This window comes from Hemicordylus capensis, chromosome 9, assembly GCF_027244095.1.
Source record: "Hemicordylus capensis ecotype Gifberg chromosome 9, rHemCap1.1.pri, whole genome shotgun sequence".
NCBI lineage: Eukaryota > Metazoa > Chordata > Lepidosauria > Squamata > Cordylidae > Hemicordylus > Hemicordylus capensis.
In genome coordinates this window covers 3,852,356-3,876,755 of record NC_069665.1, presented here as the reverse complement: position 1 = coordinate 3,876,755, position 24,400 = coordinate 3,852,356, and the positions used below count along the sequence as shown (strand labels likewise).

General features: G+C 50.0%; 1 protein-coding gene across 4 annotated transcripts in view; it reads left to right on the top strand.

The window, feature by feature from the left end:
• Window positions 1-3,284: 3,284 nt before the first annotated feature.
• The window catches only part of DOK4 (docking protein 4), a 53,837-nt gene continuing 32,721 nt past the window's right edge, over window positions 3,285-24,400 (top strand). For 2 of the 4 annotated variants that reach the window (XM_053270609.1, XM_053270607.1), the window contains exon 1: window positions 20,576-20,933. In XM_053270609.1, coding sequence (XP_053126584.1) covers window positions 20,868-20,933 — 66 coding nt within the window. In that variant the 5' untranslated portion in view covers window positions 20,576-20,867. Of the gene's footprint in view, window positions 3,861-20,575; window positions 20,934-22,284; window positions 22,422-24,400 lie in introns of those variants that run through there. The other 2 variants (XM_053270608.1, XM_053270610.1) reach the window with 2 other exon arrangements.

Below are 24,400 nucleotides of genomic sequence, written 5' to 3'. Positions count from 1 at the left end.
CCTTCATTTAAAGGGCGTTTGGCTCGGAACACTCGTTTCGGCCCGTTTCAAAGCTGACCATTCCGAGCTCGGAACATCCTGCACATCCCTAATCTGGGTGGGTTTGGAGCACAGACATCGGGGAGCAAAGTGGTCTGGAAGGATGAGAACAGGATTCCTTACCCATGTGCTGTGGAAGCCATTCCAGGAAGTAGGGGGCTGGTCCTCAAGAGTAAAATCAGGGTAGGAAGAGCATCCAGCCAGGCTCCAAGCCCTGTGCACCCTCCCGAGAAGGGACTACACCTACTATTTCTATTTCTACACCACTTACCAACACAAGTACTCACAGCGGTTCGCAAAAAATGAATAAGAAGATAATTCCCTGTCCCCAAAGGGCTCACAATCGCAAAAGAAAAACAAGGCAGAAACCAGCAAGAGCCACTGGAGGGATGCTAAATACAAAGATAAGTGATAATGACGTAGTGCCCAACAAGTGGTCACGTGTGAGCCACGATCTGGGTAGGGCAGCAGCGGCCAAGCCATCTCGTGTGCCCAGCACTGGGGGTGTGTGTGCCCAGCACACACACACCCCCAGATTGCAGCGACCACACGATCACTTCTGCCGCCTCCCACCTCGATGTTGGCTGAGGCACAATTGTTCCTCAGGAGCGCACCCAGGACTTGGGGCCTGGCATGGTGCTTCTCCCACCCAGCTGCTGGTTGTGAGAACAAACCCAGACTAAGTTGTATGGCTCTCCGTTATGACGAAGCCACTGCCTCCTGGGCTTAGCAATGAACACCTTCCTTACTGAGAACGTAAGAAGAGCCTTGCTAGATGAGTCCCAAGATCTGTCTGGTCCAGCATCCTGTTTCTTACAGTGGCCCACCAGATGTACTAGTACTGTTCTTACCACCACCACTAGTAGTAGTAGTCCTAGTAGTAGAGATGAAGGCAGGCTGCCCCCTCTCCTGCGGTTTCTCCCTTGCAGCTGGTATCTGGAGGCATCCTGCCTCTGAGGCTGAAGGTAGTCTAGAGCCATCAAGACCACTAGCCATTGACAGACCTGTCCTCCAAAGCGATCTGCATGGCCTAAAGGTTTGCAGACTAACTTAAGGGAACTTTTTCTTCATTGCTGAGGACTTGCCACATGTGATCTCTGCATGTTGCAGAGGATTCTGAGAAAACGAGGGCATGGGATGATGGGAGCTGTAGTCCTCCACATCTGGAGAGCCTCGGGTTACCAGCCCTGATATAAATTCACGATTGGAAGTGAAGGTTCACTTCGTGCTTCATTGCAGTGGCCAAAATAGCCAATAAACTCACTCTAGGGTCTTGATGAATTTGATATCCAGGATGTATGAACTGGCTTCCAACCACAAATGAACTTACTCTGTATACCATCTTCTTCTAATTGAACATTAAAAACCACAGCTGATCAACCATTTTTACAGGCCATTTGGAGCTTCTGTCTCTACAGATACGTTATTTTCCAATACAATGTTCAACTGGACCTGACGTGTTCTCTCTGTTTATTAATTCCCACCTCCAATTGAGGTTTTGTCTCATTTTTCACTTTTTTCAGACGCTCTTCTACTGAGCTATGGCCAAATCCATCCCTTAAGGGGAATATCTTACAGTACTCACATGTAGTCTCCCATCCAAATGCAAACCAGGGCAGAGCTTGCTTAGCAAAGAGGACAAGTCATGCTTGCTGCCACAAAACCAGCTCTCCTCCCACTGACACAGCACCCTATGGCCTAGGCAGCTGGGAACCTTGACTCCCCAGCTGCAACCCGGCATGTAGGGGGTTAAGGTGCGGAATGCGTGTCTGAGCCTGCTTGTCACTCTCTCTGGGCAGGTCTGCTTCTTTTCCTCCTGCAGCTTCATCCATCTGCATGCAAGCGACAGGCTGCTCCAGCTCTCCCCAGACGCCCAGGGAGCCTCCTGAGCCTCCTCTCCCAGATGGGTTGTGTAGACTGGGGTGGGAGGGGCTAGGGACTGGAGTGAGGAGATGCTGGCCCACCAGATCTGAGCCAACCTCACTGGAGAAAGGTGCTTGGTGCTCCTGACGGAGGCCTTGCCTGTGCTCTCAGGTTGCTGCCTCCTCCTCCTGCCTGGTTTCCCCTGCAGTAGGTGTTCTCAAATTTGGGTTGCCCAGATGCTGGTGGACTACAACTCCCATCACCCCCTGCTACATCATGGGAGTTGTAGTTCAGCAACATCTGTAGTGCCACAGGTTGGGAACCCCTGTCCTGAGCTATGTCAAGCTTAAAAGGTCCCAAAGCATTACCCCAAAATTAGTTTTATTATTTTCATTATTATTTCCCGTTTACACAGTCAGACAGGTGTTATTGACTGGTTTGTTTCATCCAGACATCAAGTCCTTCCCAAGGACCTGGGATGGCTGGATTTTATTGTCAATATCATTGTTATTATTATAGATAGATATTGTCGCGAAATGTAGGCTGTTCCCAGTAAGGTGTTTTGGAATTGTGGTGGAATTGCAAGGAACTGTGTTTTGGAATTGCACCTAGGGTGCCAGTAACCACTGGGATTATTTTGGTCTTTTTCTGCCACAGCCGTTCAATTTCAATTTGTAGATCTTTGTATTTGGTGATTTTTTTCTATTTCTTTTTCTTCTATTCTGCTATCCCCTGGTATTGCTATGTCGATTATTTTGACTTGTTTTTCTTTCTTCTCAACTACAGTTATATCTGGTGTATTGCGTGGCAGATGTTTGTCTGTTTGTACTTGCAAGTCCCGTAATATTTTTGCATCTTCATTTTCCACAACTTTTTCATTTTTATAAAATAAAATACACAAACCAATAAGCCCAGGGGGCAAGAGGCATGCATGCCACACTTCGATGCTTAAGCTGAAGAGACCCTGGTGAAGGAGCGCATGGTGAAGAATGACAACAGCTTCAGCTATATTCAATAAGAAAAGGTTAACACATGGGCACAGAGACAGAGTAGGTCAGCCCCCCCCCCCAGGCTGGATGGACTACAACTCCCATCATCCCTCTCCACAACATGGCGGGGGATGATGGGAGTTGTAGTCCAACAACATCTGGGGAACCAACCGTGGGAACTCCTGGACTAGAGACAGGTAGCAGAAGGCAGGGAGAGTGGTTGCCGTTTACGCAATTGAACGAGGGGAGGGAGACAAATCTCCCCTGGCCTCGGAGGGCGGCTTTCGGAGGAGGAGGCAGGCCCCACTCCTTCCTTGCCACTGAGGCCCCCCGCCTTCGACGTGCTTCGGAACGGTGCCGTCAGGCGCGCGCGTCGGGTCAGCTGGAGGAGCGCCGCACCACGGGTCTCCGTGGCACGTGTGGAGGGTCAGCTGGCTCTCGTTAACGCGGAGCTGCGGCGCGCGTCTTTTTTCCAGCCAGGCCGGGTTTGGTGGTGTCAGCAGCATCGGCGGCGGCGGCGGCGGGGCTGAGGTGTGGCCTGGGGATTCCCTCCCCCGCCCGCCCCGCCCTCTGCTCGGAGCAATACGGCGCAGCAGCGGCCGCAGCCAGAGGGGCAGAGCTTCGACGTGCTGGAGTCGGGCCGCGAGTTTGGCAGCAGGAGGCGAGGAGGAGCGCGCGCTCCGCAGCCACAGCCGCCGCCGCCGCCGCCAGCCCTGGCGCCAGGCTCGGCCGCTGCCGCAGCATCCCCGAGGGCGGCTCGCCTGGCCCCAGGCAGGGACGCAGCGGCAGGGAGGGACTCCCCGACGGCGGCTCCGCGGCCGCAGGGCGCTGCACAGCAGGCTCCGCGCGGGACTTCCAGGGCGCGGCAGAGCAGAGCAGCAGCGCCCTCGCTCCGCACCGGCCCAAAGGCGCCCCCTCCCCGGGCTCGACGGCGCCGCAAACCGGCAACAGCCGCTGCCTGGTGTGGAGGTGAGTGGCTCTGGCGGGCTCGCTTCTCCGCGCGACGGGATGGTGCGGGGCGCCAGGACCCCTTGCAGGCGCTCTGGGTTGCAGCGGCGGCACCAGAACCAAAGCTGACGGCGGGCGCAGCTGGGGCAAAGCGCCTCTCTGGGTGGGCGAGCTGGGCCGCGCCGCATGTTCGGTTTCCGCAACAGTCTTGCGGGGTGTGTGTGTGTGTGGAGCCACTTGTCTGGGGGGCTGCCCCCCCGCCCCCACTTGGAGCCGGCCTTGTCTAATTCTCCAGCCTGCCTCTAGGGACGACGGGACGGGACGGGGGCGCACCAGGACCGTTTGCAGGCGCTCTGGCTTGTCGCGTTGTCCCCAAATGCCATTGCTTGGCATCCCATCTAGCTGGGGCGGGGGAAGCGCCTGTTGGACAGGATGGAAGTGTCTCTCAGGTGCCCTTCGTGTGGATTGGCACCTTGGGATCCTAGTAGGAAAGCTTGCTGGCTTCTCTTGGCCATTAAGGGGCTCTGATTTGGGGGGGGGGGTGTTGGAAGGATTGTGCAGTGCTGAGCTTCCAAGAGGACCACCCAAAGACACTGCAGGAGCAGAAATTGTGCCCCCAGGGCTCCTAATGCAAAGGATCTGCTCCAAGCTGAAAAGAGAGCTGGTCCTTTAAGGGATGGAGCTGCTCTGGGAAGAACAGAAGGTTCCAAGTTCCCTCCCTGGCCGCATCTCCAAGACAGGGCTGAGAGAGATTCCTGCCTGCCGGCTTGGAGATGCCGCTGCCAGTCTGTGTAAAGGATGCTGAGCTAGATGGACCAAGGGTCTGACTCATACATGGCATCTTCCTGTGGTCCTCTGCAAGCTTTGGAGGTGGGTGGGTGGAGGAGGGTGGGTCGCAAGTCTCTCCTCCTGCTCCTTGCAAAGGAAGAGTCGGATTGGGCCCACAGATGGTGCCAGCAGGCAGAACCAGGTTTAGGCACAAGCTCAGTAAGTTACATCTTAGGGCCTTGCATGATGAAGGGCCTCTGAATGCAAAAAATTAAAAGTTTTGCCTAATGCGTTTTCATTTCCAGGCATTTCTCTTGCAAATAGGCTTATTGCAAGATACCTGCTCTGTTAGATGATTAGTTCTTCATTGCATCTTGGCTAAGTTCTTTTAAAAAAAAAGAAAAAGCATTGTTTCTGTTTTCGTTGCCCTTTTTGTTAGAATGGTGCGGGCCTCAGGCCTGTCTGAAAAGCATCTGGCTTTGCTGGCCAAAGGTCTTCCAGCCCTGGTGATGCCCCAGGAATCTCCTGCCTAAGGCAACTGCCCCACCTTCCCTCATGAAAGGACTGCCCTTGGTGACAGTGTAGAAAAGGGCTTCTCAACCTGTGGGATTAAACCACAATTTGTTGTGGCTGGGGGTGATGGGAATTGTAGTTCAGCAGCATCTGGAGTACCACAGGTTGGGAAGCCGTGGTTTAGGAGACCAGGAGTTCAGATCCCCACCCAGCCAGAAAACTCATTCAGTGATCTTGGCCCAGTCAGTCTCTCTCTCGGAGCTTAGCCTGCCTTGCAAGGTTGTTGTGAGCATAACATGGGAGGGGCGTTCTAATCTGTGTGTTTTGACCTATGCTTACAACAATAAACGTGTATTCCTTCGTGGCAGGGGCCATGTTCACCACCCCAAAAACCACCCTGGGAGAAGGGCAGGACAGAAATGTAATCGGAACAAATAGAATAATGACCATTCCTCTCTGTCTTCAGATGTGCATTTGAAAGTCAGTTGCTGCACTGAGGCTTTGGGATTGGTTGAGATGATGCTGGCTTGTCGGCTGCCTCTGCCTGGCTTGTATTTGGCTGTCGGTGTTGTCTCTCTTCAGTATTGTTATTTTAATTGTGTATTGTTAGCCACTTTGAGGCCGTAAGGCAAAAATGGCATATCAATCTAGATAACAGCAGCCGTACTGACAGCGATGAAAAGGAGTGTTAAATTATATCCTATTTTCTTCTGTGTGGAGTAATTCCGTCTGTGTTCAGAAGGGTAGATGGAAAGTCAGATACCACGTTGCTCAGGGGCTGAGTGAGAGCTGAGGCCAGACAGAGTGGCACCGTTGCAGCCGAGGGCATCCGCAGAGATAATTCGTGGGGAGGCTGGGCCCGGCCAGACCAGTGGTGCCTGGAGAATTCTTAGTTGCCGCGCCAGGGTGCTCTCGGTGGCTCACATCCTCTGCATGGGCCACTTCTGCGGGCCTGTGCATGTTTCCGAACACACTCGGCTCCTTCTCCTCCCACCCGCACAGACACCTATAGCTGCAGTTTCGTGCTGGCGCTGTGTTGGCAACGTGGTATATTCATTCATTCATTCATTCGATTTCTATACCGCCCTTCCAAAAATGGCTCAGGGCGGTTTACAAAGAGAGATAACAAACAAATAAAATGGTTCCCTGTCCCCAAAGGGCTCACATTCTAAAAGAAACATAAGACACACACCAGCAACAGTCACTGGAGGGATGCTGTGCTGGGGGTGGAGAGGGCCAGTTACTCTCCCCCTGCTAAATAAAGAGGATCACCACTTTAAAAAGGCGTCTCTTTGCCCAGTTAGCAGGGGTAACTTGGCAAAATACGAAAACCTATTTAGGTGGAGGAGAAATATGGTGCTGCTTTGGTTGGTTGGAGGTTTTTCCTTTGTTTCTTTGCACAGTACCTTCTATGCAGGAGCAGTCTGGGTAGTGCTAGGTACATTTTAATTTGCAGACAGGCCAGTGACTTTGGCAAAGCATAGCAAAACAGCAGCAGCAATCCAGATCTCTATAGTGATAAGGTGGAATTGTAGCAGCAGTATCTGTAAAGGCTCTCCACATATATATATTTTAATTTATTTTATGTTTATGTCCCACTCTTCCTCCACGGAGCCCAGAGTGGTGTATGTGAGGTAGGTTAGGCTGAGAGGGAAGTGACTGGTTTGTTTATTTTATTTATTTCTTTAATTTGATTTCTATACCGCCCTTCCAAAAATGGCTCAGAGCGCTTTACACAGAGAAATAATAAATGAATAGGATGGATCCCTGTCCCCAAAGGGCTCACAATCTAAAATGAAACACAAGATAGACACCAGCAACAGTCACTGGAGGGGTGCTGTGCTGGGGGTGGAAAGGGTTAGTTCCTGGTTTGGAGTCACGCAGTGTGCGTTGTTGCTGAAGGGGGATTGGAACTCGGGTCTCCTCAGTCCTAGTCCAACACTCTCACACAGGGCTGCAAAAGCTGCTGTTGGACTACAACTCCCATAGTCCCCAGCCACAGTGGCCAATAGTCAGGGGTTATGGGAGTTGCTGGGGTTATGGGAGTTGTAGTCAATCAGCAGCTGGAGGGCCAAGGTTGTGCAGCTGTGCTCTAACCGCTACACCACACTGGCTCTTTGTGCTAGTTCTCTGTGGTGTGCAGTGGGGGGGGGGGCAGATATGAAATTGGAAATCTACCCTGGGCATAGAAATGGCCCCTTGCAGCATTGCTGATCTCATTGTTTTTGTGAAGAATGCAAAAATGCAAGTAGGAAAACATTGCCAAAATGTTTAACAAACATTGCCAAAACCGAACCAAGCTACAGACGGGTTGATGATGTAGTAGTAGGAAATATTCCTTGCAGGCGGAACTGGGAAGTAGCCAGTAGGCCTCCCTTCTGCAGAGACGTCTCTTGCCATGTCTCTGGTCGTCACAGATCAAGCTGGGCTTGGAAAGGGGATTTCTCTTTCCATGGGGGAGCAAAATGACATCATCTGTGTCAAGATAAGCCCACAGTTTGGAGGTCAAAAGGCTTCCTCGGCACAGATCCTCTCAGCTTTCCTCGATATTGTACAGGACAGGGCTCCTCAAACTTGGGGCCCCAGCTGTTGGGACTACAACTCCCATCGCCCACAGCCACATTGGCTGGGGATGATGGGAGTTGTAGTCCATCAACATCTGGGGATCCAAGTCTGAGAAGTCCTGGTACAGGATTTATGCTTTGAATAAGTGTGTGATCTTCTATACGGGATAATAATCCCCCACCCACTAAATTTATTTGGCCTCAGTTCTGTGCTGACTTGCATCTAGGAGAGGACCCCACCCCACCCGGACTCAGTTGCTGGCCCACCCTGGGAATAATTCCCCAGTGGAGGTCGTAGCCCGGTGCCAGTCGTGTTTACACAGCCAGTCCTTAATTGCTACTGGTTGCTTGGGCAAGGCTGCAGGGTGACTGGTGGTGATAATGGGTCTGGCGTTGGGAGCTGTTAATCACATGGCTGGACTGAGAAAACAACTGCTTTGGAGGGGCAGAAGATGAGCCTTCTTGCTTATGTGCAGGACGTCTTGTACTTTTCGACTCAGAGTCTCAAGCCAGAGGCCAGGGTGCGGGGTGGCTGGAGAGAGGGTAGGTTTCTTCTGCAGGGAAGGGCGCACAGGCAATCCTCTGGTTGGCTAATTCCAAAGCTTCTCAAACTTGGGTCCCGCTGCCCTGGTGTTTTTGGACTACAGCTCCTGTCATCCCCAGCCACAATGGCCTTTGTCTGGGAATGATGGAAGCTGTAGTCCAGGGACATCTGGGGACCATTTTGAGAAGCCCTGATGTAAACCCCTTTAAGAACGTTTGTTGAAAAGCAGCATATAAATGTTCATAGCAGTAGCCAGGGATGATGGGAGTTAGAACATAGAACATAGGAAGCTGCCATATACTGAGTCAGACCATTGGTCTTCTTTGGCTATTGGGGTGGGCCATGGCCATGGGGGCTGTCATGGAGAGGCACCTTCTGCACTCTTTGGCAGCTACACAATTGGCAGCTACATCAGTGTTAGATGCTGGAGAAGCGTGTTGTGTCCTGGATAATTAGATGGTTATTAGGAGGCCTCCTTTTCTGGTCCTTGTCTGTCCCCTTGTTCCCATACACTTGCACACCATCTTCCTGCACTCTGAAGTTCGAGGGAGAAATCCTGTTGGCTGGCTTCCGTATATTCTTGAGGTCCCCAAAGGCACATCTCCCAAGTTGCTGCTCTTGTTATGTACAGAGGGGTATTCTGGGGTCGATAATTCCTAGTGAACAAGGTTTGCAAAGTGGTCAGACCAGAAGTGCCTTGGGAGTGACATCCTTGGAAGAAATGGTTTGCCACGTGAAAGAGGCCAAAAGTGCCTAAAGCTCCTTTGGTGCAAACGGGTTCTTCCTCCCCAGTTCTTCGGCTGCTGTGGTGAATGTGTGGTCAATTGTGGCTCTGTGGTCTGGCCTGACCCTTTTGTGCACTGCTTAAAATGTTGTTGTTTCCAATCTTTAGAGACTGGAGCATCTCCTGTTAGATCACTCAAATGTGGAATGTGCATGAAACTACCCCACACAGGTAAATTCATGTGGCCATATCCCCAAAATGATTAGAAAACAGTTGGCAAAAACTTAGTGTCGACCAAATAGAAAAACTTGTAGATGATTAATAAATTACTTTTTGGTTTCACTAATCCAGGGGCTCTCAACCTTGGGTCCCCAGATATTGTTGGACTACAACTCACATAATCCCCAGCCACAGTGGCCTTTGAGATGATGGGAGTTGTAGTCCAGCAACATCTGGGGACCCAGTTTGAGAGCACCTGCACGAATCACTCAATTTAATATTCATTGCATATTATCAAAGGAGATTACTTAAAATTTAAACAACAAGAGCTGACACTTATTCTTGCCATCTTAAATATTTTCCTTTTTTCATTTCTGGTTCAAAATATATTGCTTAAAAGCTTCAATAATAAACAGGTTTATTTTATACTACTAGCCCCATCAATTTGACTATTTATTTATTTGTATTTTAGGTGGCTCACAACACCATCTGTTAATGTATGTTATACAAATACATCACGGCAATAATTACATAAGCACAAAAACACAGAGTTATGGTGGGGTTAATAGCATAAGGTGCTCTTCAAAATGCAAGTTAAGAGTCTTGTATAATGACAGATAAATAGCAATACTTTTCTCCTCTTGAATCCCGGGGACCCTGTGGCCTGCTCAGTAATGCAACCTTGCAAAACAGTCCTCAAAAGTTACTAGCCTTCTTTAATTTGAGGGTATTTTTACCCATGATTTAATCTTCTGTAGTTATTTATTTAAGAGATGTATGCCCCGCCCTCCTGCAAAGCCTCAAGGCTGCTTAAAATCGATACCAAATCAGAATCGATGGAATACATTAAACCCAAACAAAGCAAAGCCAGCAGATGAAAACAGTAAAAATCACAACCGATAAAACTTCACATTCGATCTAATTTTAAGAGGGGGATTAAAATACTAAAAGGTCATGAAATGCCAATTAAATACCAATGATTGGTACATCCAAGAATGACCTTGTGATGAGTTGTCTGTTCAGGGCAGGTCTTGCACGCTATTCAGAATATATAGCAGGCCTGGCGAGAAGTGAATCCTGTTTTACTAAAGTATTGGTGTTACTACTGGGTTGCTGTTGTGCTCTTGTTTTTAAGTTTTGTTTTAGTGGTTTTAAGTTAACTTGTTCTATATTTCTGGCATTGTTTTAAAATCCCGCTCATAAGCCAACTCTAAGACAGACTGGTAGGAAGGCAGAATATAACTTGGATGTATGAGCTGCACGAATCCTTTCTGTGGCCCATTTGCAGATGACAAGCTGCAATTTGGAGCTGAAAAATAAGCATAGGCCCAGAGCCAGCATGATCAGAATTTTGCTTTTAAAGTAAATATGTAGGATCCAGATTAAGACAGAGCTGTGTATGCTTGTTTTATGTATGTATGTATGTATGTATATACACACACACACTCCTGGAGAATTAAAATCTTGCACCATGAAAAGCTGAGCTCTGTGACCTATATAACTTATTTAACATATTTGCCAGTTTCTCTTATTTTACATAATGTATTCTTTAGTCTGTAATTAATAATATATTACTTATTGTAGTAATTTATTCTGTTTTTCTAGTTATTGGGAGGGGTAAGGAGGATACTAGAAGTCTTATTAATTCTGAGAGTTCAGCAGCCATTGCCTACACAAATTTCAAGCATGTCTTCATTGCCTTAAGGACTAGAAACTTGGTGGCTTAAAAATATGTAAGGTGAGATACTTAGGTGGTTGAACTCTGTGCTCCCATGGAATAGTAGCTTACGCACAGGTCATGGTGTGCTGGTCTTCAGGGCTGGGAAATTAGAGCCAGCATATTGTTGTCGTTAGTGTTGGACTCAGACTGGGGAGATCCAAGTTCAAATCCCCATTCAGCCTTGAAACTCACTGGGTGACTCTGGGCCAGTCACTTCTCTCTCAGCCGAACCTACCTCACAGGGTTGCTGTGAGGATGAACATAACCATAACCATGTACAATGCTCTGGGCTCCTTGGAGGAAGAGAAGTGTATAAATGTGCAATTCCTCCCCACTCACCCCCACCCTCGATTTCTAGGTAATAGCATCAACGTCACACTTTCAGGCACTGGTCCAGATAGCTGAGTGGCAGAGCATCTGTTTTGCATGCAGAAGGTTGCAGGTTCACTCCCTGGCAGCATCACCAGGCAGAGGCTGGGAGAAACTCCTGCCTGCTGAAACCTTGGAGAGTTGCTGCCAGTCAGTCTAGTAGACCAAACTGGGTAGAAGGCAGCTTCTTAAGTTCCCATGAGTGTGTGCTTGTGCAGAATCTCATTGTTCTTAGAGGCCAGTAAACTATCAGCACTTAAAACTCAAGATTTCTCCAGCCTCCGTTCCTTCTATCTCCTCTTTGTGTTGGCTAAAAAAAGACGCCCATTGCAAGACACCTTAGAAGGACACAAATTAAATTTTTTTCCACTTTTGGAGCGGAGTTTCCTAGGAAAACCATTCTGGAGACACAGAGGCTGGCTCCCCTTCTCCGACCTTGCAGCAGTCTTCATCCCACCCCCAAACTGATAAGATTCCATTGGTATGATGGGATGTGGGGGTTTGCAGCTGGGGGCAGCAGACAGGAAGGGATGGGTCCTATCTCATAGTTTCCATAGCTCTTGATAATGTTGACATGCCAGGCTAGGAAGGGAACTAGACCAGCAAGCTTTTACTGTCCCAAAGAAGGTGAAACTGATAAGATCACTGAGCTGGGCCGATGAATGTGTTCCTTTCTCCTCCCTGCCCCCATCCCCAGTAAAGATAGCAGAGCTGGTGGGAAGCAGATAAGATAGCATCATCCTTCTTTGCTTTGTCTTACAGAGCTATTTGTTAACCCTGCAGGGCATCTCTGCAAGAATTGCTTGTTCTGAAAACAATGTAAGAATGTTTGTAGTACACACACACACACACACACACACACACACACACACACACACACAGAGCAACTGATTTAAGCTGCAGCAGATTTGGAAACTGAGGCCAAAGAGAGTCCCTTTGTGTGGCCAAGAGAATACTTGGCATAACAAAATTGGTTTCCATTTTTTACAAAGTTAAATTTTCTGAGCCACCTTCCAGACTTATTGGGCAGATTAAAACTAGCTTAATAAGTAAATATCTGTCCTTTCTTAAAGTTCATTCTAATAATAATAATATTGTGAATTTATCCATACTGGAGACTCAAATCTCCCTTTACTTGGAGTAGACCAGTTGTCATCTGCCTCCTCAGATTTTTCGCTACCTTTCAAAATTGCAGACAGGTTATGAAATGAGCAAATAGAACCATATATATCTGCAAACGATCGGTTTGGTCGTTACTTCATTATCTGGTCCTAAAATGCGCTATAGGGCTGTGTCTGTGCCGTGAGTGTGCCCGTCCTCTCCCAGTATACCAGGGACCTTTTTCCTAATCACACGGGGCTGGAGACCAGTTTAAACTAGTATTCGTGGTGTGTGTAGAGGGGCAGTTTAGACAATTCTCTCCTTTCCCAATTGTGGAAAAGGCACCTTGCATACAAGGTGAGGAAAGGTTAGGCATGCTCATAGCACACAGGCATCTGTATTGCTTTTTCCAGGGTCAGAGGACAGTGTTGAGCCAGCCCCCAAACATGTACATGTGTACAGACACCTGTATGCTCGTACGACGTAATGTCTAGATAGGAATAGAGTTTATAATTCGTGGCAGTGATGATGTCCAGCAGTTGAGAAGTGGGCATGGGCATTGGCAGGAATTTTTCCAAAGTGAGGGTGTGTGTCTCTCCCCTGCTAACTGAGCAGAGAGACACCTCTCAAAATGGCGATTCTCTTATATTTAGCACGGGGAGAGCAACTGGCCCTATCCAACCCCAGCACAGCATCCCTCCTGTGGCTGCTGCTGGTATTTGGCTTGGTTGTTTTTTTAAGATTGTGAGCCTTTTGGGGACAGGGGCCCATCTTATGTATTTTTCTGTGTAAACCACTTTGAGAACTTTGGTTGAAGAGTGGCATAGAAATATTCGTAGTAGTAGTATGCAAATATATAAGCCTGTGGCTCTGCATTAATTCAGCCATGAATTGGGAAAGGGTGTGTGTGTGGCGGGGGGGGGGGGAGGGAGACGGACTGCCAGTTTTGCCTCCACCCTGAGGACATTTATGAAAGTGGTGGTGGGGTAGTATTAACTAACACAACTGTGTTCTAGTTAAGACCTGAAATTAAAATTTACATAGTATTCTGGATTATTTTCATGGCCCCTTTTCCCCCAGGCGGGATCAAGCCCCAACGCTACATTTTATCATAAAATGTGGAGTGAGGGCTTGATCCAGCCCCAGGGAAAGGGGACTATTAAAAAAATATACAGCAGCACATTAAAATAATGCAGTGAAGCACCTCCTGTTCTCACGGATTTCCCCTGAGATTCATGCAAGAGACTCTGTGGGTGCATTTTGCTCTCTGTTGACGTGCCCGTCGGACTGCCCAGCTCTGTACCCACTCAGCTCCTCGATGGCTTTGGGCCACAAGCTTCTAGGGATGGGGTTCAGGGCAGGCCCAAGTGTCACAGGAAGGCCCTGGGGTCACCATGGGTCGCGCATCCCTGGACATAAGCTAAGCATGCCGTGCCGGCTTTTCCTGTGTGTTTTGCCCTGGAGTCTGGAAGTGAAGAGACCAGCTGAGTGTTTGGAGTGAATCTGTTGGTTTTTGTACTATTATCACCGCATGAATTATTTAACTTGGAGATGCTGCAGCTCATTGTGTGAGGGCTCCAGCTGGGCTGACGCCTTTGGTGTGTTGATGGAGGCGGCAGAGAAAATCAGATGCAGGCGGGTGGAGAGGTGGTTGCGCGTTCAGGCAGGGTGTGGGGTTGCTTCAACGGATGGATTGGGCTGGGAGCCCTGCACGGAGGCTGAAGAGGGGAGACACGACTTGGCCTGGGAATGCAGCCTCTCAAGGTCGTCCGCTGAAATGGAGACCCCTTGGCTGGGGACTCTGGGATTTGAATGGGGAACTTCGTCGGAGCGCGAGGCTGTGCCTTAGCCTAGTGACCTCACTGGGAGGAGGGACTGTGTGTGCTGCTCCATGGCATGAAAGGGAACATGCCACAGCCACCCCTGTGATTGGCAGGGAGTGTGGAGTCTTTGGATGGGCTGCCCCGCTGGGTATAAATACTAGGAGCCCAGCCTCCTGCCCTGCCTCTTCATGAGCATGCCTCTTGCTCCAGCATCCAGCCCCTGATCCTTGGGACCTGGGCTTGGCAAACCGTGCCCTCTGGCTTGCAGGCAGGCGTTTTGCCACCTCTCTGCGGAGGAAGAGCCTTGCTGTGTGCACGCCTGAAAGTGCCATGCAAGCCATGTTCGTTGCATGCAAGCCACACCAGCCATGCGATTGGCAAACGTGCCTGGTTGTGACTGGGTTTCTTATTTCTGGCCTAACCCTTTGCTCTGAGCATGTTCCTTGGTCCAGGCTTTACCAGAAACAGTCTGCCTCCTGCCCCTTCTCTAAGTCCCGAAGACCATCCCCGACTCCATTCAGAGCTACCATGTTAATTTACCGAATGGGTAAATTCTTTTCTATTTCTTTTGATGGAACACAGGAAGCTGCCATATACTGAGTCAGACCCTGGGCCCATCGAGCTCAGTGTCATTTACCCAGACTGGCAGCGGCTTCTCCCAGGCTGCAGGCAGGAGTCTCTCCTCTCAGCCCTGTCTTGGAGATGCTGCCCCGGAGGGAACTTGGGACCTTCTGCACGCAAGCAGGCAGGTGTTCTTCCGGGAGGGGCCCCATCCCATCAGGGGAACATTGTCCGGGGCTCATACATGGAGTTTCCCCTTGAAATGCAAACTGGGGCAGACCATACTTAGCAAAGGGGACCAGCCAGGCTCGCTGCCACCAAGCCGGCTCTCCTCCCTCCACATGGAGATAATGCTAGATAAGATGTCCATGTTAGCCCTCTTCAAACTTTATAATAAACACTCACCCCAGTTTACAGTATACATTTGTTCGCATGCTATGTTGATTGCAGGTACAGCAGTACATTTTCTATCCGTATGCTGCATTTGAGGAGCCTGAACCCAGGTTTGTTTTTAAAATGAGCACAGGTACATTCACACAAAAATGTGAGCAAGTGTACTGTACACTGAAACATTGTAATGTCTGAATAGGGCTTATGTGACGACATAACATGGAGACTGGCCATCAGGGATTTAAATGGGATATGATGTCTATCAGGGTTTCTTAACTTTGGGCCCCCAGATGTTTTTGGACTACAATTCCCATCCTCAGCCACAAAGGCCATATCTGGGGATGATGGGAGTTGTAGTCCAACAACATCTGGGGGCCCAAGGTTAAGAAACCCTGATGCATATAATATTTAGAAGCTTCCCTGGAAAGTTCAAAGTGTTTCACTTGCATTAGCGTGGTGTAGTGGTTAGAGTGCTGGACTAGGACTGGGGAGACCCGAGTTCAAATCCCCATTCAGCCATGATACTTGCTGGGTGACTCTGGGCCAGTCACTTCTCTCTCAGCCTAACCTACTTCACAGGGTTGCTGTGAAAGAGAAACTCAAGTATGTAGTACACCGCTCTGGGCTCCTTGGAGGAAGAGCGGGATATAAATGTAATAATAATAACAACAATAAACAACTTCAGATCCAGTTTACACATGTAACAGAATCAGGTGTGTGAATTCTGAGACTGGAGTGGGCCATTTCAGATTGCCGGTGAGGGATACTCAATTTGTGTGACTTGCTAAATAACTCCCTACAAGTAAATATCTAGAACCATCAGGGGGACCAGGAGCAATCCTAGTTTGTTCCCTGCATGCTCATTTCTACTTGCAGGAAGGTTTTTGGGGGGTTGGCGGAGACAGTTGGCAACCCTGATTCAAAGATGAAGCCCTCCCCGCTGCAGTCTGAAATTGGACCATCTGTTCTTCCACCTTGCCCCTCTGTCCTCTCATTCTGCTGCATGCGTAGACCAGGCCTCGGCCATCCGGACAACAATCCTGTAAGGCGGGTCAGTATTATGCCCGTGTTGCTTGTGGAGGCTGGGATGGAGAGAAAATAGCTTGCCTATGGCCCGCCATGGAGTTCATGGCAAGAGGCACGATTCAAATGCGAGACTTCCTGCCCTGTAGTTTGGGGAGGCGAGCTGGCTTTGTGGTAAGGTCAAGTGTGCCGTCGGGTTGGTGTCGCTTCCTGGCACCCACAGAGCCCTGTTGATTTTCTTTGGTGGGATACAGGAAGGGTTTGCCATTGCCATCTCCCGCTCAGGGTGAGATGATGCCTTTCAGCACCTTCCTCTATCGCTGCTGCCCGACAGAGGTGTTCCCCATTCGAGGTCTGCTTCCTACGCGGCCCCAGCTCTCCGCTGCTGCGCTCCCTCCTGGCTAGGCAAGGGGATGGGAGGGCCCCGATCCCCGCCCCCCAGTGCACTGGATCGAGAAACCACGTTTTGTGCACGAAGTCCCTGCTGGTCTCCAGCGCCGGGATGCCTCTCATTTCCAGGCCTGGTGGTTTGGCTCTCCACAAACATTCCGTCTGGCACAGCAAATCCAATCTCTTCCCAGGGCACGTTTCCAAGCACTCATGTCCTTAGTTTCCCGAGCGCTGTGTGGGGCCCTCGGCCACATTCTGCTAGACACGTCTGCTTTGGATCTCTGCCCGCGGCTCTTGCAGAAGCCACCTTCCGCGGCTTCTTCCCCTGAACAGCCCCCCCCCCCGAAGCAGAACAATAGAGTCTGCTACTCGGTTTTCCTCCTTGTGGTCCCCTCGTTTCGGCTGGCCCGAGTTGATCTGCTGCGTTCGTGCTAAGGGTTGAAGCTGTGTCCATGCTGTGGAATAAGTTTGATAAGACTGACTCTCACATCCCTCATTCATGAAGCATCCTGCATTTGTGAATGGGCCATCGCCGATCAAGTACAGCAGAGGGAGCTGTTCTTCTACCATTTGCACACATCATAATTATAACTGAGAGGAGAGCTGGTCTTGTGGTAAAGTGTGCCATTCCGATTCCTTGCGCCCACAGAGCCCTGTGGTTGCCTTTGGTAGAATACAGGAGGGGTTGACCATTGCCCCCTCCCGCGCAGGATGAGATGATGCCTTTCAGCATCTTCCTATATTGCTGCTGCCCAATATAGTACCAGTGGGGATTCAAACCAGCAACCTTCTGCTTGTTAGTCAACCATTTCCCTACTTCGCCACTTAAGCAAGCATGACTTGTCCCCTTTGCTAAGCAGTGTCCACCCTCATTTGCATTTGAATGGGAGACTACATGTGTGAGCACTGTAAGACCTTCTCCTTAGGGAATGGGGCCGCTCTGGGAAGAGCACCGGCATGCTTGCAGGCAGAAGGTTCCCAGTTCCCTCCCTGGCAGCATCTCCAAGACAGGGCTGAGAGAGACTCCTGCCTGCAACTTTGGAAGAAGCCACTGCCAGTCTGTGAAGACAATACTAAGCTAGATGGACCAAGGGTCTGACTCAATATAATGCAATCTCCTCTGTAATTGGGTCTGTTTTGTATGTCCAGCTGCCAATCAAGCATACAGCAGCCATGCAAAGAAATCAGGTGATCTACCTGGATGTTTGAAATATCCTTTGTGTGGGTACTTGGAGATGTGTCCCTGTTAACTCAGGGGTCCTCAGCCTTGGGTTCTCTGTTGCTGTCAGTCTACAACTCTCATTAATCCTGCCCACAATGGATGATGGGAGTTGTAGTACAATATCATCTGGTGACCCAAGGTTGAGAACCATGGATGAACTCTTCTCAGTTCAGTCCTCACTTTATCATCACCTCCAACAACTTGTATTTGGAGATGGAGAGTAAACTAAGACAGATCTTGTTTAACTAGATTTTTTTAATTGATTGATTGGACAGTGATTTCTCAAAGTAATCAGCCCTTCTGGGCTTGATTCTGTAAAACATGATCCAGCAGCCAACAGGCATCAATACCAGCTGTTCTCCCTGGGCAAATAGGAACTTCAGAGGGGATTTTCGTCATAGGATGTTAGAGCTAGAAGGGACCCTTGGCGGTCTACCCCCCTTGCTCAGGGCAGCAATCTATTACAGCATCTCAGCATCCCTGAGAGACGGCCATCCTGTCTGATTGAAAACCTCCAGCAAAAGACAGCCCATTGCTGCTCAGGAAAATCTTATGGAGGAAGGACCTTAAACCTACCTCCGCCCCCCCATGAACAGTCCAAATCCAGATTCCCCCCCCCCATGTTATTATTTTTAAAATAATGATGTACAGAATGACAAGGATGCTTTTAACATCATGTGTAGTTTGATCTTAAGATCCAGCAGTGAGTTCATCCAAGCAAATACTTTAAGAGAAAAGCATATTGCTAATGCTGCTTCCCCGTGTCCATTCTTGAAGGACCCAGTCAGGAAATGCATCATGTGAATATCGAGCGCTTCACTGGAGCCAGACAGATTAAAGTCGGTGGGGAGTGTCTAAAAGTAAAGTGGGAGTGAGAAAGGAGCCTCCTTTGCTGCTCGCCCTGGACTCCCACGTTTTAGCTGTCTCTCCACCTCCCACACCAGAGCTGGGCTTAACCCGACTTCAAACGCTTGCCACTGTGAAGACACCGTGACCTTGCTTGTCTCATCTTGTTCTCAGCCAAAGTCTTCCGAAACAGAATTTAGACTTGGATGCTAGGAAACTAGAAGCAGGCGGGAGCAGAGCAGTCTGTACTGGATTCTTCGCGGCAGTCTTGGATGGAGTGGAAAAAATCTCTCGCGTTTCGAAGTTCCAGCACCTAAGGGGCCTCAGATTTGGCCAGACCCCAGACTCTCACCAGATTTCTTAGAGCTTTTGGTCAGGTTTGAAGTTGAGGTTTGTTGTAGTACAAGAAGGATGTTCTTTGTGGAATGTCTTCTTCCTCCCTCCCACCCATCCAAAGATTTGACAAATCCCAGATTCCAGAGAGCCATACCTAGAAACTTAACCATGGTGCCTAGACTAGGCTATTCAGAGACAGTTGTGTAACATTTTATTTGTAATATTCATATATCTTACAGCAGACAGCACTCGCCTGTGGTCTCTCATCCAAATGCAAACCAAGGCAAACCCTGCTTAACAAAGGGGACAATTTCTGCTTGCTGCTGCAAGGCCAGCTCTCCTCTGTAACTTTTTTTTTTTTTGCTGTTCTTGCTGGTTTGGTATTTAAACAAGTGTAAACCAGCCACCAACAAGAAAGGATGTAGCAGCCAAGAAATACACCGCAGACTAGCACATGGTAGGGTTGCAATGAAGGCCTTGGGGAGGATATTTAGACGCCATGACGTGTCTATATCTACAAATATTAGAATTGTTCGGACCATGGTTTTTCCTGACTGTCACTGGTTAGCCAAGGTTCCAGGCAGGGCTCTTTCCTAGTCTTTGCCATGGATTGAACCTGGGGCCAATTCTGTGCAAAGCAAGTGCTTTTCTCCTGGGGTATGGCCCCATCACCCCTGCACAATTTGTATTGCAGACTTGATGGAACCCGAGTTCAGTAGCAGCTGAATATTCCTTGATGTGTCCGAGACCGTTGCCAAATACTGCTGGCCCAAAACAGTTGCCAAATACTGTCCTCCTTGTGTGCACCTTCTCCCCACTCCCAAAGGTAGGGAGAAGAGCATCTTGCTTCTCTCACTGGTGCCCCAAGAATCTGCTGCCTAAAGTGACCGCCTCACCGCTCCCCATGGAAGGACCACCCCTGCTCGAGCTGTGTGTGGCTAGTGCTTTAGTTGCACAGGAAGGCTTTTAAACAGGAGGGAGATGGGCACACGACATAGGACCAACAGTGATGCGTCCCAAACGTTGGCTTAACGTCTTGCGCTTTCTCCCTCAGAGACCTAATCTTCTCATTTGTCTCAGTCCCCGCCTTGGGATTGTTTTTAATGAAAGGCGTTATATAAATGTAATAATAAACAAATAAAATAAATGTGTGGGGGGCATCTGAACGTGCCTATAATTCCACCTGTCAGCTCAGCACAATAAGGCCTGAGAGGAGACCGCCCTGTATCTTTCTGATGGCTGTTGGCAACCTTGCCATTGGAAATTTTGCATCCTGAAGAGCAGAACGGGAATTAAAGCACGTTTGTGAAGTTGAAGAGACCGACTGTGTGGATGTGGCTGCAGAGAACACACTCTGCAGAATAGCATCTTGCAGGAGCAGAAGTGGCGAGCAAGGTTGATCCCCTTTTCATCTACCTTTCAAACAACAACAACAACAAAACCACCACGCAGACACTCTGCTTCTTGGGGCTGGAGACTGCACGTCCTTGTGAATGTGGAATAGAAAGCATCTGACGGGTTAACTGCTGGACTGTTCCATTTCTTCCTGTATGAGTCAACTTGGGTTCTCCTGAATGGTTCAGTCTGGAGCGGGTGGGTGGGGGGAGAGGGCAGGAGGGAAGGAAGGAAGGAAGGAAGGAAGGAAGGGGTGGAGGGGGAAAGCCAGCGAGAGAAAGATGTCACAGTCTCTAATCTATCTGTCATTTTTATTTTCCAGCAAACCAGAGGAAGGAGCAGCCCTTGAGCTCCTGAGGGCCAGAACAATGCTGAGGGAGAGGGAAGGGGAGAGGACCGGAGTGCCTGCAGGAGTCTGAAGACAGGTGAACGCCAGCAGCCGAGGGGAAAGGCGAGCTGGTCGCTGGGGAGCGCCTCTTGGCTCGGTGGAGGGGGGTCCTGGCTGCGCAGCGGCTGAGCCATGGCTACGAATTTCAACGACATCGTCAAACAGGGATACGTGAAGATGAAAAGCAGGAAATTGGGGGTGAGTGCCGGAGGGAGGGCTTGGTGCCTCCCAGCAGCTTGTGGGCTGTGTTTTGACGCTTTGTGGCCAGGCGGGCAGGTGCGAACTGCAGAAAACCGGGGCGAGCAGCAGCAGCTTTTGTGTGCAAGGATCTTCTGACGGGAGCCTTTCGCGCTCTCTCCTTCCTTTCCTCTCCCTGCCTCTTTCTCTGCCTGACTCCCAGGCAGAGCCCTTCTGGAGGGACCTCTGTTCCTGCCGCTGGCCTTGTTGGTGGGTGTTTGGGGCTGGTGGCATTGCTGGTCATTTGGGGCGTTGCTGGGGAGGAGATGGCCTCCGTGGAGTTAACGCTTTGAGTGCTCCAGGGAGCCTTTCTGTTTCCAGCCGGGAGGATTTCCTTCCAGGATACAAGCTGCTTACAAATGTGTTGGCTTCTCCAAAACTGTGTCTGTCTCTCTGTCTCTCTGTCTTCTCTGTGACGGTAGCTGGGCATTTCACCCTCCCCAGCTCTGTGTGCTGTTCGTGGTGCCCTGCTCTGGATGTGTCTGTGGCACTCCCTTCCCCGGGGACTCCTCGAAGCTGGGCATCTTATGCAAGTGTAGCCAGACCGGTTATCTTGGCCGTTTTCGGGGGGCTGGGTTTGGATTTGGTAGCAGGCGTCATGGCTTTTTGCATCGGCTGTGTGTTTTGCTTGAAAAATATGATTTGGATGGACAATGTCTCTTCCGTGCTGTATGATTTGTCTCCAGCTCTGCACCTTTGCTACACAGTGGGCTGGTATCTGGGCAACAGAGAAATGGAAATTGGTGTTGGGATTTCTCTTGCATCGTTGGGGGCTCTCAGCTGCCTGCAGAGTCATGTTGGCTGCATTCTTGGCCAGCACCTTTGGCCCCTGATGGGCAGCGCCAAGTCGGATGTCAAGTCTTGGGCACAGCCGAGCCCAGCAAGATCTCTCTCTGCCAGGGGTGCCTGGCCTAGATGTGTGCTGCTTTCAAGAGCAGGGGAATCTCCAAGACTTGGCTCCTAGGGTGTGTCTCCCGTGAGGCTTGCTGCTCGCCCTCTCTGTTTGCAACAGAAGTCCCTGGGATGGACCACCCTTCTCCCTCCTAGTGTGCTTGTACTGGCAGGGCTTTCAAACTCCGTGGCCAAAGAGCTCTGGATTGCCTACAGGGGAAATCCCATGGCTTATGCTTGGAAGGAAGACGTATATTCAAAATTAACACCACTTAACATGTACAGTTTGTCCTTTAGATCAGCGGCTCTCTACCTTGGCAACTCACATCTACTATATTGTGGCTGAGGATGATGGGAATTGGAGTTGGAAACCCCTGCTGCTTGCAATCTTTTTTTTTTTTTAAAAAAAATCCCCTTGTAGAATTTGTGAGAATCTGGAGGCCGCCTTAGTTTCCTGTAGCATTTGGGGATCCAGCTGTGGAAGGGGCCCTCTGATGGCTTCAGCGGGGCCTGGGAAGATGAAAGACCCCTGGGCCATGCTCCAGCTGCTGAATGACCGTGAGCAAATCACTTGGACCCTTTCTGCTCACTTTCATACTTGCCAGGGGGGGGTTCAGTTCCTGATTTCATGGTGACACGGGAAGAGGCGTTATTTATTATTCATTATTTATTGATTTGATTTATATCCCGCCCCTCCAAAAATGGCTCAGGGCGGTTATTCCGAGTCAGACCGTTGGTCCACCTAGCTCAGGACTGTCTGCACTGTACTGTCGACAGCGGTTCTCCAAGGTTTCAGGCAGGAGTCTTTCCCAGTTCCCATACCTGCCTGGGGATAGTGTCAGGGGCTTGAAGGTGGGACCTCCTTAATGCCAAGCAGGTGCTTTTCCACTGTGTGATGGCCCCCCATGCTCTAAGGGGAACATCTTCTAGTGCTCACACACGGTCACCCATCCAAGTATAAACCAAGGCAGACCCTGCTTAGCAAAGAGGGCCGTTCATACTTGCGAGACCAACTCTTCTCCCAGATCTTTTGGGCCGGCCACTTAGGGTTATAATGAGGGCTAATGGCCGGAGTTACCTGCCTAGACTCTGTTGCCATTGTAGTTGCGGATGATGGGAGCTGTAGTCCCAACAACATCTGGGGACCCAACTTTGCCAACTCCTGACTTATGGGATGTTTCCGTTGAATATAATGGCACAGCAGGGAAGTAGCTTGCCTAGGGAGCAAGAGCTTGCTGGTTCAAATCCCTGCTGGTATGTTTCCCAGACTACTGGAAACACCTCTGTTGGGCAGCAGCGATCGAGGAAGATGCTGAAAGGTAGATGGCAATAGTCAACCCTTCCTGTATTCTACCAAAGACAACCACAGAGCTCTGTGGGTGCCAGGAGTCGACACCAACTCGCTGGCATTACTTTACAGCAATTCAACGAGTCTCCAAAGGGGAAGGCAGACCTCGCCCAGGTGACTGCAAGGCAAGGTCTGGGATTAGGAAGCTGCCTACTAATGAGTCAGACCATCTAGCTCAGTATTGACTGGCAGTGACTTCTCCAAGGTTGCAGGCAGGAGTCTCTCCCAGATCTCTCTGGAGATGCCGCCAGGGAAGGAACCTGGACCTTTTGCATGCAAGCAGGCAGGTGTTCTTCCCAGAGCGGCCCCATCCTCTAAGAGGAATATCTTCCAGTGCTCACACATGTAGTCTCCCATTCAAACGCAAACCGGAGTGGACCCTGCCTAGCAAAGGTGACCATTGCTGCCACAAGACCAGCTCTCCTCCCTGATCCCTGCCAGTGAGCATTTTGGGGTGGGTGTCCATGAGCCATTGACTGGTATCGTGCCCGTATACAGAGGTGTTGATGCCACGGAGCCTTTCTCACCTGCTGTGGCCTCCTGCTGCCCAGCGTTCTCTTTCCCTTTGATCTGCCTGCCCGTGGGATGCAAGAGCGGCTGTTGCCAGGTGAACTGTCTCTTTTCATTTTTTTTGCTCCGCAGGCCAGATCTTGGCTCTGTTGCCAGCCACGCACAGCCGCTTTCAAGGCCTTGACCCTGGGCCGAGGGTGCTGGCAGCCGATACGGCTGTGGTGCTGTTTCAACCCTCGTGAGGGATCGGAAATGCCCCCTGAGGTGCCCCTGGTTCCTTCCAAATGGCCGTGGGATGCATCGGATTTCTGAATGGCCAACAGGAGCACTTTGTCCACTGAAAACTTGTTCTGAAATGATGAGTGTAAAATGGCTGGGCCTAAACGGAGGATGGCGGGGCAGATCAGGTTCTCGTCGTATCGTTCTTGTTGCCTTTCCACCAATAGGTTTGTTGCACTCTAGATTTGAATGGGTCGTTGGGGGTCGTGTGGTCCATCCCTCTCCACAGTGCAAGGATCTGCTGTAGCCAGGATTCCCAAGCTGGGGTCTCCAGAAGGTCTTGGGTTACAGCCCCTATCCCCCCACGGCTCTTGAGATGGGTTCGTTAACGGGACTGTTACTTGCCCAGCACAGAACTAGTAATCGGAAGTGTGTCTTACTGAGACGGGGAGCTTGCCTA